The sequence below is a fragment of the Gracilinanus agilis genome, chromosome 5, assembly GCF_016433145.1.
Source record: "Gracilinanus agilis isolate LMUSP501 chromosome 5, AgileGrace, whole genome shotgun sequence".
NCBI classification, from domain to species: domain Eukaryota; kingdom Metazoa; phylum Chordata; class Mammalia; order Didelphimorphia; family Didelphidae; genus Gracilinanus; species Gracilinanus agilis.
In genome coordinates, this window is record NC_058134.1 from 120,730,721 (window position 1) to 120,749,628 (window position 18,908).

Sequence of the window (18,908 nt, forward strand, 5' to 3'; positions counted from 1 at the left end):
ATTGTGAATTTAAGTTAACAGTAGTCAATATGCTTTTAAAAAAAGTTTGTATGACTTGCACTTCTGGATCAGTCTACAAATCACTTCAAAGATCTCTGAATACAACATTTTTAGAACCACTGAAGTCAAAAACAAGTTATCATCCTTACCATCCATAAGAGGTTAAACAACTTATCCTAGATTACAGAATAATAATAATAGCTGACATGTATGGCATGTAGATCAGCTACTATCATTATGATTGACAGGAGATATACATCTTTAATGTTTACAAAATGCTTCACATATAATATCTCATTTCACTTTCATAACAACCTTATGAAATACTTTATAGTTGTTATCCTGTCTTACAGATTAAAAAAACCAAAAGTCAAAGAAGCTAAAAAACTTTAACATTATCAGAGAGCTTTTAAGAACCAGAGATGAGTTTAACTCCATTTTTCTCTTGACTGAATCTTCCTCCATCATGCTACACTATTTCTCTTTTTCCCCTACTAGATTAGACATAGGAAGGGCATGGTCTGCATCTCATGTAAACTTTATTTTCCAAAGAAACCAGCACAGTGCTGGTCTGCAACAGTAGAAACTTAATATATAATGGGTGTCCCAACTCCACAATTTGTTTGTGTACATGTACATACACACACTCATACACAAAACCCTTACACTGTTATCAGTTCCAAGCAGAAGAGCAGTAAGGGGTAGGCAATGGGGTAAGTGACTTGCTCAGGGTCACATAGCTAGGAAGTGTCTGAGGCCAAATCTGAACCCAGTACCTCCCATCTCTAGGCCTGGATACCAATCCACTGAGCAACCCAACTGCCTCCATGTTTCCATTTATATTTTAAAGGGTTTGAAATTTGAATTCCATATGTTTTTTCTTTTTGGTATAAAGTAGGTGAATAGAAGCATGCTGGTGTTACCTTTCTGATACAGAGAGCAGTAGAAAATGGGAAGGGGAGGTGAACCAATAAAAATTTGACGGGAAAGAAAGCTTTTTGGGTCTATAGATATAAGGAAAATACTTGCAAAGTTAAACTTTATAGTTAATGTTCCATGCATTTTAGTTAAAGGATGTATGTTGTTTAATGCAGAAATGTTTTTCTCTCTTATACATATCTATAGTCTAATACTTGGCCCTTCTTTCCCTTTCTAACAATTATAAATTTCTTTAAAAGTTTAATGTAGTGGTAGCAGAAAAAAACAGATGCACTTATAAAATTAGTCAGCTGTGGGGAAAATTAATACTGAATTGTATTCATTTCAGTATTTCTGTGCAAAATCATTTTCTCCTTTTGGCCTCCCAGGTCAGGCAAAAACAGGCCAGGAATACTGTCTGTCCCCACCAGGCAATCAAACTGGGTTGGGAGCTTCAGTCTTTTGTTAAGATCTTAAAAGGATTAAAGCCATGGTGAACTTTGACCCATTTGGAAAAGTAAGCCACAGGGCAGGGAGGAAAGGGTATGCTGATGTCTTCCTTGTATAAGGAAAAACCAGTAGTGTCCCCTAAGCCCATCTCTTTGAATATCCACCAATGGGTACTCTCGGGGAGGTCCAACAGTTAAATTGTCAAGCCAATAAGAAAAGAAGACCCGGCTTCCTATTTAAGCCAAAGACAAGAGTGTCTTTCATAGAAGGAAACTGGAAAAGGATCTGTTCTTTGTTCATGGGAAGTGCAAGTGCCCACTGATATATAATGTTATTCTTGGAGAAATGGCCTTATATTCTTTACTGGCTTAAATCCAAATGCTGCAGCTGATAATTTGTGATTATAGCGCCTGATAATTTGAGCAACTGTGTTTTTTTTTTAACCTTTACTTTTTGTTTTAGAATCAACACTAAATATGTTCCAAGACAGAAAAGCAGTAAGGTAAGGGCTAGGCAAGAGGAGTTAAGGGACTTGCCCAGGGCCATACAGCTAAGGAGGATCTGAGGCCACATTTGAACCCAGGATCTCTAGGCCTGGCCCTCAATCCATTGACCCATCCAGCTCCCCTATGCTATGTTTTTATATTAACTAAAAATTTAAAAATCACCATAGATAAAGCTATGAAAGATTATGATCTCCACTTTATAGATGAGGAAACCAAGATTAGAAGTTGTTGAGAGATTTGACCAAGGTCACACAGCTAGATCAGAAAGTGAAGTTAAGCCTAACTTTAAATCTAAATTTTGAAATTTCATATGTTAATGATTCTATGTAGGTCACCTATCACAATGTATCTTGGGCAGGAGGTTTAACAAAATATAAATTGTTTGGCCATCACAGAGGGCTGGTCTAATTCTTATTGGTTTAACATATTTTTAAAAAATCCAATCAGTCAGTATGTATCTGTTAAGCAACTACTATGTGCCAGGCATACAAAAATGAAGAATTAAACATCCTACTCTCAAGGAGCTTACACTCTAACAATCCACAAGTCTTTCCCAAATAAAAAGAAGAGATGTTGAAGGCTGAGCTCTGAAGAAAGGCAGGAATCCCAAAAGGCAGAGTGAAGGAGAGAGTGCAGAGTATAGTCTGAGCATACAAGATATTAGGCTGCACCAAGGTCAATCTGATTTGACTGTAGAGTACATGAAGAGGAGAAATAGATGATATAGCCATGGAAACGTATGAGGCCATGAAGGGCTTTAAATACCCAAATGGAAACATCTATAATTTAATCTTTACAGTAACAGGGAATAGGGGAGAGACCATGGCCAGGCTCCCCTCCCCCCCCCCCCCCCGAAAAACAATTTTGGAAACTGTGTGGAAAATGAATTGGAGAGCAGAACAATGGAGGCAAAAAAGTCAATTAGAAAGGCTATATTGCAAAAGTTAAGTTAGTTGGAAGAGTTGAGGAACTGAATGAAGGCAGTGGTCATGTGAATATAAGGAAAAGGAAGAGGAAAAGAATACCCTGAGACTGCAAACCTGGAGGACCAGAAAAATGGTGGTACCCTGAGCAGAAATAGGAAATTAAGGAAGAAGGGTGGGTTTGAGGAGAAAGGCAATGAGTTCTGTTCTATATTATGTTGAATTTAAGATATATATATATTGTGTGTGTGATATCTTATGAGATTTCTTTTTCTAGTACCTTTAAGTTACCAAGTTCATAAAAATTAGTCACTTTGTCCCTTGTTAGGAACTTTGTAATTAACACTTTTAGTCTTACTTTCAAGTGGAGTGCAAAGGAATATGAACAAAGCCTATGATCACTTATAGCACAGTTACAATGTATATTTATTAGAATTTTCCAATAGAATATGTTTCCAAATAGTTCTTAGGTGGCATTAGTAGCTTCAAAAGATGTTTTATTCAGAAAAAAAAAAAACAAAACAAAACCTGTGAGATATACTACTGCTTTTGTACCTGTGTTTCCTTATAAGGTACTTGCAATGCCTCAACAAGTATTCCTTTGAAGGACGGCAGAGTTTCAGTGACCAGAAATCATCCAATCTCATCTTTGGGGAGCAGGATTTGCCAGGATTTCCACCAAACAAATAGTGAACCTAAAACAGAAAAAAGAAACAAGATTTTAAAAATTGCTTACATATTCAAAAGTATTTATAAGTCATAGCAAAATTAGGTATGGACATTTGATATAAATTAATGAGAGAATTTCTTTCCATATGTGATAAAAACCTATAAACATGCTCAAATTTTTTGCACAAAATAACTCTCTCTTTCTCCTAAGTTTGCTTTCTGAAAGGGATCCCATTTTACATCTCTCAAAGTCTCCACTTGGCTTCAATGTGTTGTTGGCAGCAATTTAACATTGTTAAGAGATGTTTAAGAGTAAGATAGAAAAGAAAAATAAGACACAACTCCTTTCCTGAAGTAGTTTACAATGTAATTGGAAACAGACTGATAATTCATTTTTTTAAATCTACACAAGAGTGGTGCATGGCAATGTAAAGTTACATAAGTACATGTAGGATACACAGCAAATTCTCAGATCTTCTACTGTTTGTTGTGATTATATAATAATCAATACAGTCATAATAATAAAACACAGTCCCTTCTAACAAGAAAGCTTAAAATCTAGCTAAATAAGTACCTAGAATATGAAGCATATCAGAGATAAAAAGACTAATTGTACACAAGAATATTATTTCTGCCTTGGCACATATTATGCTTGCAATTTTGGAAGCTGCCACCAGAACAGTGGTTCAGTTTGCAGTCATTTTTTTTTCCCCTTAAAATCCTTATTTTCCACGTAAGAATCAATACTAAGTATTGGTTCCAAGACAGAAGAGCAGTAAGGGTTAGGCAATGGAGTTTAAAGGACTTGCCCCGGGTCATACAGCTAGGAAGTATCTGATGCCAGATTTGAATAAAGGACCTCCCACCTCTAGGCCTGGCTTCCTATCCACTTAGCCACCTAACTATTGCCTCTTGAAATCCTTTCTGAAGGAATTAGTTTTTGGGAGAAGGGACCTGCTATTGCCACCAAGACCATCAACTACAGGCCAACTACCAATTATAGGGGGCAAAGTCCAACAGTCCCTGAAATAGCAATAACTCTCCTAGCTCTAATTCCTACAAGGCCCCTGTAGCCATCATGTAAAGGAGCAGCTGTTCTCTTCATCACCAACATAATGTAAGAAGGCAGTTTGAGGAAGAAAAACCGGTGTCAGCATATACCATAGAGGAGACAGAGCAGGACTATGAGCCCAAGGCCCCCAGGAACAGTAATGCTCTAAATGCCACTGGTTCTCACTTCATATAGCCAATCAGTTGCTAAATTTTATCATTTCTTTCTCCATTACATCTCTTGAAACCATCTCCATTCCACTTCAATAACCATCTAGTTTGGGGTCCTTATCACCTGCTTCCCAGACTATCACAAAGATTAGTTTCCTCACCTTGAAAATCTTTCCACTCTAATCCATTCTCCAGAAAGCAGGCATCATGACTTTCCTAAACTACACATCTGGCCATACCACTCTCCTACTCAAAAAACTCCAGCAGATCCCTCTCACCTCTACAATGACTCTTCTGTTCAGCTTTTTACACAATATTTTCCCTCACACTCTGGATCAAAGAAACTATCCACTTTGTTTCTCAAATATGATATTCCATTTCCTGCTTCTCTAGTCTGGCACTAGATGTTCCCCATTCTTATCATGAGCTCTCGCCTCACTTTAAAACCTCTAGTTTCTACACTCAAGAGCTACTATCTACATGAAACCTTCCCTGATTCCCCTAGTCTCCCTCTCTTCTCCCAGGCACAAATAACTTCTGCTTTATTTTATCTGGAATTGCTTTTGCTATTTCCTCTGATAGAAGATACTTTTGAGGGCAGAAACTGTTTTATTTTTGTCTTCATATTCCCAGTGTCTGGCACATAATAGGCATTTAATAAATGCTTTTCTGGGTTGATTGTAATCCAGTAGATAAGTCTTAGAGAATATATGAGGTTCAGAAAGGTTAAATAGCTTGCCCATGGTCACATGGGTAGTCTTACAAAGTGGATTTGAATTTGGATCTTCCTGACTATACATTCAGAACTCTTAACTATAGGATGCAATCTTTCTTTTTTAAACCTTAATTTTCTGTTTTAGTATCAGTTCTAAGACAGAAGACAGCAAGGATTAGACAAGTGAGGTTAGAAAGAGTATGAGGCCACATTTGAACCCAGGTCCTTCTAACTCTAGGTCTGATGCTTTATCCATAATGCCACCTAGTTGTCTCTTCCTTTCCTATTACCATTAAAAAAAAAAAAGATAAACGACAAAACAAGAAGAGAGCCACAATAATAAAAGGGTCCTTTCTCACAAAAAAAGCTTACAATCCAGTTTAATAAAGTACACAGAATATAAAATAGCCCAGGAAATATAAACCGCATATATAAAACCCCTAAGGGAATATAAAGAGCAAAGGAGTTCATACATTGGGTTGGGTTAGCCTGGGAAGAGTTCCTATAGGAGGTCTCTCAAGTTATGTCTTGGAGAGTAATAGGCATAAACTTCATGTCAGCACCCTCACACCAGCTTCAAGTTCTGTTTATATCGACCAATATTTTTGAAGCAGGTTCTATAACATTTTGGACTTCAGTAAGAGCTGGCAAGAGCCAAAGACAACTTTCATACAGGATCGCGAAACTGCAAATTTTATATCGGCAAAACCATTTTATTTTAATTATTTTCTTACAAAATTACCTCTTTTTCTAAGAAACCATATGGCTGTCCATATTTAGTCCTGCACAAACATTAATTTCTTTCAAGTAGGTGAAAACTGAACTTCTTTCACCCTAACACTGTATTTTGAGCCAAATTTCTACACACATACAAAAAATATCTCCGTTAAGCTTGGGACAAAACACATATTTTTTGCATTTTCCCATGGCAATGTTTTTTTAAAGCAAGAGAATAAAATTTGCAGCATAAAACTAACATTAAAATTTATAACAAAGTCTAGTATGAGAATCACATCAGCAAAATATGTGGGGAAAAACACCTTTTTAAATATAAGAATCTGAGGGGTAAAAATATAACCCTTAAATATAACTTCATAAGAGAAGGCTATTAAAGGGAACCTATAGACTGCAAAAAGTAAGTAACTGGACATGTACTAAGGAAGAAACTTTTTTAAAAATGGGAAAACATAAATTCATTATTGAAAAAGTGCTATCAATAATATTAACATTCTACATTCCAAATTGGGAACATTTCTTAAGTAACTACTATGTGCAAGTTGCTAGGCGAGGAACTGTGTATATGTGTTGACACATATACACAAAAATCCCTTAACTGTCCCTGCCCTCTAACTGTCTATTTTCTGGATAACCTTACTGAGTTTACACTAATATGCAAATTATATTGGTAATTTATTACCTCTGATGCTTTACAATTGATGAAGCACTTTTTATATCCTCTATTAAAACCTGATGCTCATCCCAACCTTATATAGTTCAGGCACTACCTCTTTCCATTAGAATCGGGAAAACTGAAGTTAAGTCATTTCTTCAAGTCCCAAAGTGGGAAGTTACCTAAGGACTCAAGAGTAAGCCTGTTTGGATTTCTAAGTCCCGAGGTTCTTTCTACTGTATTGCCTTCCCCCTCCTCAATGATACTAAAGGAGAAAATCAATGCCAGAGTAATTTGGAAACAAAATGACTGAGAGAGGATTTTTAAGAAGAACAAATAAAATGATCAACACTTATTTCTAAATCACTTATACTTGTTTCTAGAATGCACATTCTAAGATTATTTTTTTTACCAATTATAGTTGGTTAGAGTAGGGAATAGAGAAAGCTTCAGAATCATGAAGACCTGAGTTAAACACGTGACTGAATTAAACTGCCTGTTTGATTCTGGGCAAGTCATCTTATATCTTAGTGCTCAAGGTGAGAGAAAGTGAATAAGAAGTGAATAAGTTTGTCATGATTTGAGGTCATCCAATTAGAAGCTGCAAAATAGCTGAAGCTCTGTTTGATAGCTCTCTTCATCAATGAAAATATAGCTCTGAATTAACTGCCCTCCCCTCAAAAAAAACATTCATAATTGACCTTATGCCTTAGGAGGAAATACTAAAAGTGAACAAGGTGGTCTAGAAGTATGTTGGAGGGGTCATGCTTCCAGGGAGCCAAACTGGGATTATGAATTTGCTTTGAGTAATTTACACAAAGCTAATCAAAAGCTGTTTGCAATATTAAAAGACAAAATTTCTCATTTCTAATTCAATGAAATCCTGTATTGACGCCCTAGCACAGTATGGAGGTGGTTGTCCAGGTCTTTAGGGCAGCAGTGTCAGAGCCAAATAGAACTGGGTCCCCTGAAGGCCATATATTAACTTAGAAAATCACAAACTAGTTACTAGCTATGTTGCTCTGTATTTTATTTGGGTAAACATTTCTCAATTACATTTTAATCTGCTTTGCCCTATTAGATTGATATCTCTGCTCTAGAGGGATAAATCAGCTACAAGCAGAAATGGGTATAAGACCAATGACAGAATGTACATTTGTTATCTGAGAGTCAGCCCACCTAACAATAATTATTAATAATCTTCTTTGCAGTTTATAAAAAACTTTCTACACAACAAACCCAAAGGACATATTTTAAAAGGTAAGGAAACAGAGACTCAGAGACTCAGAGAAATTGTGGGTTAAAATCAGTCTTTTAGAACTGGAAAATCTGTTCTTTTAGAACTACTCTGAGGTTCCAGCCCAATTTCTTCACTGTACAGATAAAGAACCAAAAGCCTAGGAAAGTTAAGTGATTTCCTTACAGTCACATAATTGTTAAGCCTTCATGTGGACACAACATGAGCACTCATTTCTCACTTCCAGCTCCTGGGCTCTTCAAATTTATCAAGAGAAGGCTTACTAGTAGGTGATATATTTTGGAGCCACAATTATTCATGAAAACCATTTTCTAGGGCATGAAATGGAGTAAGTATACAAACTAATGTAATCATATATCCTTGAAGTATTGTTTAGAAACATATTTAAGCATCATGGGGATGTAGCTCAAAACAGGTATATGACTTGATTAAGCAAGTTAATTTTAAGGTTCTGGGAGGGGCTTTATGTTAATCATATTATCTGTCAGATAAAATGACAAAATAAGTGGTATGAAAAAAATTTAAAAATATTATGCTATTATTTGGACAAGACCAATAAAATAAGGTTGTTTAAAAGGAATTCTAGTAATTATATGTTGGAATGAAATCAATCAAATAATTATTAAACACAGAATTAATGAATGGCATACTACCCTTATACACAAGTCTTTCATTTAAGCATTTTATGAAATTTCAAAAATAATAGTTTTCTATTTTTTTTAAACCCTTACCTTCCTTTATAAAACCAATACTGTGTATTGGTTCTAAGGCAGAAGAGTAGTAAGGGCTAGGCAATGAGGGTTAAGTGACTTCCCCAGGGTCACATGGCTAGGAATTAACTAAGGCCACACTTGAACCCAGGACCTCTCATTTTTGGGCCTGGCTCTCAATCCACTGAGCTACTTTGAGCACCCCCTTATTAATTAGTTTTCAATGACATTATGAAGTAGCAGCTCCTTTTAGGAGAAAAATTATTTACTTTTAACTCAAGACTAAGGGAAAGAGATCTTAGCAAAATTTGACATTCTTTCGTTTGTACTTCACAACATGCATATTTATTCATTTATTCTCAAACTAAGAACAAACTAAGAGTTCTCTAAAATACAAACCATTAAACTACAGCTAATGACTAAACTACAGCTAATAAACTATAGCTAAGTCAAAAGAAATCCTTTCAAACACTTGAGCACTATGTCAGAAGCTATAAATTACCCTTATCTTCATAGTTGTTAACTGGGCTAATAGAAGAGAGCAAATGACTCATTCCAGCTAAGAGAAGTATAAAAATGATTCCTTCAGATGAAAATAAGAATGTGTATAGTTTGTTTCCATTCAGAATAGCACTCATACCACCCAATAATGCAAAAAGGAAAAACCCAACTTTGACTTGGTTCTGTAGCCACCTCTTATGATGGCTCACCTTACATGGCACATGTAAGCAGCTGATAGGCTAATAGTCAATCACTAAGAAATAAAATGCTTTATAGCTCACAGTATTTGTATCACTGACTAAATTCTAAAAAGTTCAGGAAGAAAAAATATCAAATGTCAAATATGCTCCTTATATTTTTCACAAAAAAGTTATATATAAAAGATAGGAAACCAATGGCCAGATTTCCTTGGGGAGGTCACCCTACGGGGTATACCACATATATATTATTTTACTTTTAAAAACCTTTACTTTCTGTCTTAAGAATCAATATTAAGGGGGGCAGCTGGGTAGCTAAGTGGATTGAGAGTCAGGCCTAGAGACGGGAGGTCCTAGATTCAAATCTGGCCTCAGACACTTCCCAGCTGTGTGACCCTGGGCAAGTCACTTGACCCCCATTGCCCATCCTTACCACTCTTCCACCAAAGAGCCAATACACAGAAGTTAAGGGTTTAAAAAAAAAAAAGAATCAATATTAAGTATTAGTTCTAAGGCAAAAGAATGGTTAAGGGCCAGGCAACTGGAGTTAAATGACTTGCCTAGGGTCACATAGGTAGGAAGTATCTGAGGTCACATTTGAACTCAGGACCTTCCCGTCTTCAGGTCTGGTGCTTTCTCCACTGAGCTACCTCACTGCCCCTGCTAAAGATACTGTACATGTAGACAGTACAAAAGTACCTTGTGCAATTCATCATATACAAGCTGGTGGGCAAATCTTGGGCATGGTTCCTCCTCCTGTAGACTTTTACTTGGATTATCCTTTGAAGCTTGGTCATTTTTATAGACACAGGACCTGTAATACAAATTGCCATTATAGTACTGCCCCACTAAGATGAGTAACAAACATAAGACAAATGCAATTAAAGCAAGTAAATAAAACTGCATATTTAGTAAGTCCTGGTAGATGGGACATTCTATTCTTTTGTTTGTTTGTTTGTTTTAAGCCCATACCTTCTGACTTGGAGTCAATACTGTGTATTGGCTCAAAGACAGAAGAGTGGTAAGGGCTAGGCAATGGGGGTTAAGTGACTTGCCCAGGGTCACACAGCTGGGAAGTGTCTGAGGCCAGATTTGAACCTAGGCTCTCAATCCACTGACCTACCCAGCTGCCCCTGACATCCTACTCTTGTATAATCTTTAAAAATTTTTTTTTAATTGATAACATTGTTTTTATAACATCTTGAATATTTTCAAATAGATTCCTGCTTCCTTCAACTGTTCAGAGGCATCCTTTGTTACAAAATAAAGGAAAAAGGAAAAAAGCAGGTCAGTGAAATTAACAAATGAACTACATGTGATATACAATAGGGAAAAAAATTTTTTTAAGGATTAGCTAACAGTGAAATCCAAAGTTCAAATCTTAACCAAAAAAGTAATCTTATTTGCAGATTGTCTAAACTCTTCCTGAAGTCCAAGGCTCCTTTAATAATAATTCTTACATAGAAGGTTTAGAAGAGTGATTCCCAAAGTGGATGCTACCGTCCCATGGTGGGTGCTGCAGTGAACCAGGGTGGCGGTGATGGCCACAGGTGCATTTATATTTCCTATTAATTGCCATTAAAATTAAAAAAAAAATTAATTTCCAGGGGGCTAAGTAATATTTTTTCTGGAAAGGGGGCAGTAGGCCAAAAAAGTTTGGGAACCACTAATTTGGAGGATCTTCCAAATACAAACCAATACCTATTAGAAAGTCTTCCACACAGTAGGTGTTTAATAACATTTTAGCTAAAGTGAAACAACTCATTTCCAGGACTTGCTATTTAGGCCAGTAAAGAAGAGATAGTATCTTTGGATGGGAAGGAAAAAAGAAATGGAGAAATGAAAGGAGTGTTGTGTTTAATAGTAATAAAAGGCTCACAGTCAGGCTGCTCTGCTTTTCCCTTAGCAAATAAATATTCTATTTTGAATGCATTTAATTTCTTCTTTGCTAAGTTCCCCTCTAAGTTATAGAGGGGGGATTTTTTTGGAAGGGTTTATATTCACTGTAATATCATTCCCCAGATTAAAGAATAATCATAGAATTATCCAAGTGAACCAGCTAGGTAAATCTTCCCACTTTACAGATGAGGAAACTCAGAAAGGTTAACCTAATCAGGGACACCTGGTAAGTTAGTAACCCAGTTCTTCTTACTCCCAGCAAAGTACTCTTTCCCCCAAGTAAAAATATTATAAGCAAAACTGATTATTTTCAAATGTAAGACTGTTAGGTGCTACTCAGCATGGATCACATTTAATCTATTTATTTCCCTGGACATAGCACAGGTTCTACAAACACTAGGAATTTTTTTTAAATTTACCATATTGGGAGTATCTGGCACAAGATAATTACTGGCCTTTTAAGTGTACTTCTATAAATTAACAGATCTTCCATTCTTCTCCCTTTTCTAAAACTGAATGCCTATTACAAATTGGACTTGCCCTAGGATTTCAGCACACATAACTGTTTCTTACCAACTATTTCTCACAATGTCATAAATCCAGAAGGAATTCCTGACATTCTCTTCCCTCTTCTCTTTGTCTTTGCTGAGTCCAGACAGGACATGTATTTCATTCAGTTCTGGATCAATGGTAGCTCTTTGTGTAAAACCAGTCATTGGCACTATTAAGATAGGAGGAAAAGATAATAAAAATTCACATTAGAGAATGGATATGACATAAAAAATTAATTCCATACACCCCTATTTCTTGATTTAGTAGGGAAAAGGGAAGGAAAAAGTGAGTTAGAGGTGAGAATTTGCTATTTGGATTGCTTCTGACAAGAAGTCAAATCTGGACCTAAAAAAGCAAACCTTGATGAAAGGTGGAGAGTGGAGCACATTCAAATTCTTACAATTCATACAAACTTACTAAGAATAGTTTCTCTGTGTTTGTTTTAAAAATTGGTTTGGATCTATGATTTCATTGGTTATAATTTGTGTCCCAGTACAATCTATTTCTGTAAAGACATTATTTGGTGTTGATCAATAAATTACCATTTGTAAGTTGCTCTAAATCTTTCAGCTTTATATTCTCCGGTGGTTTGTCCAATTCCATATTTTCCCTTTTACTTTATGGATAGATTTCTCTAATTCTGGTACCTACTACTACTAACACCACCACTACACCACTACTATTTCTTTTGGTAATTCAGTTAACTTTAACTTTATGAATTTGGATGTGATGTTATTTGAAGCATATGCTTAATGCTGATATTGGTTCACTATTAAATAAATTCAAAATATTAAAGAAAATAATTTCTTTAAGCATAATTTTTAAATTTTTAAATATTTTTCCATGTTGACATGATTAGTTTTCTTTCCCTCCCTGCTCCCAAAGATGACAAGCAATTCCACTGGGTTGTACAAATGTTATTACTTGATACCTATTTTCATATTATTCATTTTTGCTATAGATCAATTTTTTAAAAGTCTAAACCCCAAATCACATACCCATATATACATGTGATAAGTGATGTCATGTTTTTCTTTTGCATTTCTACTCCCATAGTTCTTTCTCTCAATGTGGTTAGCATTCTTTCATATAAGACTTCAGGAGTGTCCTGGCTTGCTGCATTGCTACTAGTAGCAAAATCCATTACATTGGATTGTTTCACAATGTTTTACTTTCTCCTGGTTCTGCTCATTTCATTCTTCATCAGTTCATTGAGGTTCTCCCAGTTCATATAGAAATCCTCCAGATCATCAATCCTTACAGTATAATAGTATTCATCACCACCATATGCCACAATTTGTTTAGCCATTCCCCAATTAAGAGACACTTCTTCATTTTCCAGTTTTTTTGATACCACAAAGAGTATAGCTATGAATATCTCTGGGGTACAAATCTAGTAGTGGTATTGCTGGATCAAAGGATATTAATTCTTTTAGAGCCCTTTGTGCTTAATTCCATATTGCCTTCCAGAACGGCTGGATTAATTCACAACTCCACCAGCAACACATTAGTGTCCTGATTTTGCCACATCCCCTCCAACATTTATTATTTTCCTTTACTGTCATATTGGCCAGTTTGCTAGATGTGAGGTGGTATCTCAGTGTTGTTTTCATTTGCATTTCTCTAATTATGAGAGATTTAGAATACTTTTTCATGTGCTCATTGATAGTTTTGATTTTTTTTTTATCTGAAAACTTCCTACTCATGTACTGTGACCATTTGTCAATTGGGGGAATGGCTTGATTTTTTTTTACAATTTACTTAGCTCCTTATAAATCTGAGAAATGAGACCTTTGCCAGAGATTTTTGTTATAAATTTTTTTCCTAATTTTGTTGTTTCTCTTCTAATTTTGGTTGCATTGGTTTTTGTTTGTACAAAAAATTTTAATGTTAATATAATTAAAATTATTCATTTTACATTTTGTAGCATTCTCTATTGCATGCTTGGTCTTAAATTCTTAAATTCTTTCCTTTCCCATAGATCTGGCAGGCATACTGTTCTATGTTCACCTAATTTGTTTATGATTTTACTCTTTGCATTTAAGTCATTTACCCACTCTGAGTTAATCTTGGTATCGGGTGTAAGATGTTGACCTAACCCTAATCTCTCCCATACTATTTTCCAATTCTCCCAGTGTTATAGCCAAAAAAGCTTATAGAAATGTTATAGTCAAAAAGCTTAAACTCATAACAAACAGCTTGGCAGCAGGGGGGTTTGGATAAACGTCATGCTCGGCTCAAGCAGGGCAGTTATCTCTGACTCACAGTCCCAGGGACACAACTCCTGGCTGACAGTCCCAGGGACACCACTCTGATCAAAACCCTAGACAAAACAGCCTTGAAGATTCCTAGACAGAACAGCCTTGAATATTAAGAATCATATCCTGTGGCACCTGGAAACATCCCTACTCCCTCTGTCTTGCTATTAGCTAACCTTAAGACAAAGACACCTATATCCTAGAAACATATATATTCCCTCCTTTGAATGCACCACTTGGGATTCTCTTGCTGAGTTCCCCCAGCGCGCACTGGCAATAAAGCTTTCTCCTGCTTTGATTGCATTGTCTTGTGTGTTCCTCTGGAGGCCACCCATTTGAACCCTAACACCAGCAATTTTTGTTAAATAGTGGGTTCTTGTCCCAAAAGTTGGGATCCTGGGGTTTATCAAACACTATCTTGCTACTGTCATTTACTTCAAGTCTATTTCATTGATCCACCCTTCTATCTCTAAGTCAGTATGATACTGTTTTGATGATTATTATTTTATAGTATAATTTGAGATCTGGTAATACTAGGCTTCCATGCTTCACATTTTTTTTTCATTAGTTCCCTTGATGTTCTTGATATTTTGTTCTTCCAGATGAACTTTGTAATAATTTTTTTTCTAATTCTATAAAGAAGTGTTTTGGTAGTTTGATAGAGATAGCACTGAATAAGTAAATTAATTAAGGTAGGATTGTCATTTTTATTTTATTAGCTCATCCTATCCATGAGCAATTGATGTTTTTCCAATTGGTTAGATCTAGTTTTATTTGTGTGAAGAGTGTCTCACGGACTCACCTAGCCAGTTCTCTCAAATTCTAAACTGAGATCTAAAAACAATTAAATTTAAAGAGAGTTAAACTGGTGCATTTTGTGGATGATATTCTTTTAGCATCCCCAAATGCAAAGGTGTGTCTCAGGGATAGCAAGATTCTTTTGATTGAGTTATACAAGCGAGGGCATAAAATCTCCAAGGAAAAAAATTACAATGGGTTTTGCCTCGAGTACAATATCTTGGATTAGTGTTGTCAGAGGGTTCCAGAAGTATCACACAAAAGAGAATAGCTGATATACAGAAAGTGAGTGCACCTAAAACTAAAAAACAACTTTGAGCTATTCTTGGAACTACTGGTTTCTGTAGACAGTGGATTCTTAGATATAGTGAGATTACTAAGTGTTTGACAGCTCTAACAAGGAATATAGAACCAGAACCTCTGAAACTGAAGCCTGAACATCGTTTAGCCTTAGATAAGCTTAAAGAAGCTATTTTATCTGCACCTGTGTTAGGAATCCCAGACTATGAGAAATCTTTTCAGCTGTTTGTCAATGCAACAAAAGGTATAGCATCTGGTGTACTTACACAGACTCTAGGACAAAACTATTGTCCAATTGGATACTATAGCTATCAATTAGATCCAATAGCTGCGGATACAGTACCCTGTCTAACAGCGGTAGCAGCAGCAGCTGCATTAGTCCAGAAGTCAGCTGATCTAGTTTTGGGATGCCCTTTAATGATCTACTGTTCTCATCAAATAAGAGGCACTAATGAGGAAATTTCGTACTCAAGCATATTCAGACCAATAAATATCTAAGTATGAAATTATTCTCTAAAGTAGTGAGAACATCCAGTTGAAGAGATGTAGTGTATTAAATCCAGCTATTCTTCTTCCTGATTTACCAAAGAAAAGTGAACCATTGCATGAATGTGTTGAGGTAGTAGATCTTGTAGATACACCTAGAATGCATTTAAAAGACACTCCACTTGAAAATCCAGACTTGGTATTATTCACAGATAGATCATCATATTTGTGTAATGGAATCAGATGTACTAGAGCTGCAGTTGTCACAGAATTTGAGACACTTTGGTATGGCTCATTATCGCAGTAATCTTAATTCACAGGGTGCAGAATTGGTAGCACTGAAGCAAACCTGAGTCTTCTAGCTGATGGTAAAAGGGCAAATATTTACATTGACTCTCAATATGAATTCTGTTTGCCATGCAACAGGAATGATCTGGAAACAACGAGGTTTTATTACTGCATTGGGAAAACCAACAGCTCATGCAGGAATAATAACTGGATTGTTAGAAGCAATGCAAAAGCCAAAACAGCTGGCAGTAATCCATTGCTGGAGTCATACTAGTGGTTGAGATTCAGTCTCTAAAGGTAATCACAGAGCTGATATCATTGCGAAGTATGCTGCCCAGAAAGCTCCAATTTATGTAATGAATTTAACATCTATTGATTCTGATGATCTAGAAAAAGCTTATGTAGACTCAGATATACAGAAATGGAAGGATAACTTTGGAGCTAGGAAAGAACATGGCATATGGATTACTGATACAGGAAGACCACTGTTACCAAAAGACTTGTATACCTATTTATGTCAAGCTATCCACACAAAAGTTCATTTTGGTACACAAGCTGTTGTAGATTCCATCAAGAAGCAATGTGTTGCGCCAGGAATAAGTATTGTTGCAAATAAGATCTGTAATAGTTGTTCAGTCTGCCAAAAGTTCAATCAAAGTGCATTCAGAAAGAAAGGTTTGGGTGGTAGACCTTTAGCATACTGTCCAGTTGAGAGTTTATAGACTGATTACATCTGTATGCCTAAAGCTGGAAGATACTAGAATTTTCTTGTGATAGCTGATAGACTAAGTGTCCTGAAGTTTTTCCATCAAATACCAACACAGCAAGCTTTGTGGTGAAAGTGTTACTCAAGGAAATTGTGCCTACATTCCGTGTACCTCTAACTAGATTTGGATAAGGGATCTCATTTCACTCAGGATATCCTTAGAAGAGTCTATGAGAATCTAGGAATAACACCTAAATATCATGTTCCTTACCACCCACAAAGTTCAGGTAAGGTGGAGTGTATGAATAGGGAATTCAAGACCATGGCTGCGAAACTCTGTGCTGAAACTCATCTCAAATGGCCAGATAGATTTCCCATAGCTTTGTTTTACCTACGTACTAGACCAAGAGCAGATCTACATATATCACTGTATGAGATGCTCTTTGGACGTACTCCAATACAAGCAACTTGTCTTTACTACACATTACACATGGTGACTAAACAGCAAGAAAATCCAATGTTACTTTACAAAATCAATCAGTTAAACAAGCATTATTCAAGGGCATACATTTCAGGCAATGGTTTTACTATGAACATGAATAATTCTGTATAGTTTGAAATAGGATAACTTGCTTAGCTTGATACAGATAATTAGACCTGACATTTTTCTTTGCAAATGAGAAAAGTTCAAAGTTGTTTATTTTCTTAGATGCATAAGGACAAAACAATAGATTATCTATTCATAAATATAACAAGATATCTAACATTTCTCAATGTTAAAAATGTTATAAGAGGTGGTATTTTGGGAGAAATGTTTAATTATGCAAAAAATTTACTTTTTATGCCTTTTGACTGCATTGCTTGGGTTGTATCTCAAATAGTTCATTGAGTATAACTGGAATCAAGGCTGAGGCTTTGAACTAGGTAAGAAATTAAGAAGGCTTTGATAGCACTTCTCTAAGGCAGAGTTGGGGGGTGAGGGTAAGGGGAATGGACTAGTGTGGTTTCCTAGCTGGCTCTACCTCAAAAGCAAGAGGCTTGAGACTACAAAAGGCTGGAAAAACCTACCTATGAGGCAGGAGGTAGGCCTAGCCCCACTAACCCTAGGGTCCAGTTTACTGGTGTCCTTAGTATCAAAGGCTATGCCCAAGTCCCCTAAGTAACAGGAAGGAGAAGGCAGAGACCATGTGTATACTACACATACTGAACTTACTCAGCCACAGGTTGGGACATACTCAAGTCCTTGTTTCCAATGCAGAAGACTGCTAGTTTCCTTCTTTAGGATAAGTAAGAATAGACTCCAGAAAGTTGACGGGCACTGCTTTTGCTAATCTGTTTAACCAGAGTCAAGAGGGAATTCTAAGAAAGGCCTGGTGCTCCTGAGTGAGCACTATTCCTATCTTAGAGGGTTAAATTTCAGCAAATTGGGTAAAAGAAGATTCGGACATTAACAAGAAGTCAGGAGACCTAGGTTTTAGTCTATGCCCTGATTTCCTCTGTAAAATTAAGGAGTTAGACAAAAGAGTCCCTAAAATCTTTCTCAAAGCTAATGCTCTGTGAATCTATAAGATCTGGGTTCTACTTAATGCTTCCTCACTTCGGCTTCAAATGTCCAAATGGCCTTTCCTAAGACCTTGACCACAAAAATCACTTCTCTACTGGAAACTCAATTTCTTCTTTCTTAATTTAGGGTGTGTGAACTTTTTATTTCAATCATTCTGATAACTATTTTAATATAATTGAGTTCCTTTGTAACATTTTATGTATTTAAAAACATTATGAGAAATGGTCCGTTGGCTTTACCAAGATGGCAAAAGAGGTAATCTATGACATAAATTTTAAAAACTAGCTTATTTCTAATGTCCTAAGGTCCCCTTCAATTCTAACATTTTCTCTTGATAGTTTTGGGAAGAGGGGAATGACTTCAGGCTTTATTTTAGCAACCCCCCTAAGACAACTCCCATATTTGTTATGTGGACTACTATACTACACATACCTAAGCAAGCTTCTTAGATGTCAAATAGGAAGAAAATGTCAAATCAATCAGCAAACATTTATTAAGTCTCTATTAGGTGCCAGGCACTTGGGATATATACAGAAAAGTAAGATAACATTAGTACCTAGCCATTAAAAATAAATAATTAAAAAAGGAAGCTACTAATA

The 18,908-nt window shown here is 36.1% G+C and overlaps 1 protein-coding gene across 1 annotated transcript in view; it reads right to left on the reverse strand.

Annotated features, from left to right (window-relative positions):
• Positions 1-18,908, reverse strand: part of MKLN1 (muskelin 1) — a 240,632-nt gene that overhangs the window by 17,085 nt on the left and 204,639 nt on the right. Inside the window, exons 13-15 of the mRNA XM_044679015.1 lie at positions 11,931-12,078; positions 10,158-10,272; positions 3,353-3,492 (exon numbers count right to left, since the gene is read on the reverse strand). Coding sequence (XP_044534950.1) covers positions 3,353-3,492; positions 10,158-10,272; positions 11,931-12,078 — 403 coding nt within the window. The remainder of the gene's footprint in view (positions 1-3,352; positions 3,493-10,157; positions 10,273-11,930; positions 12,079-18,908) is intronic.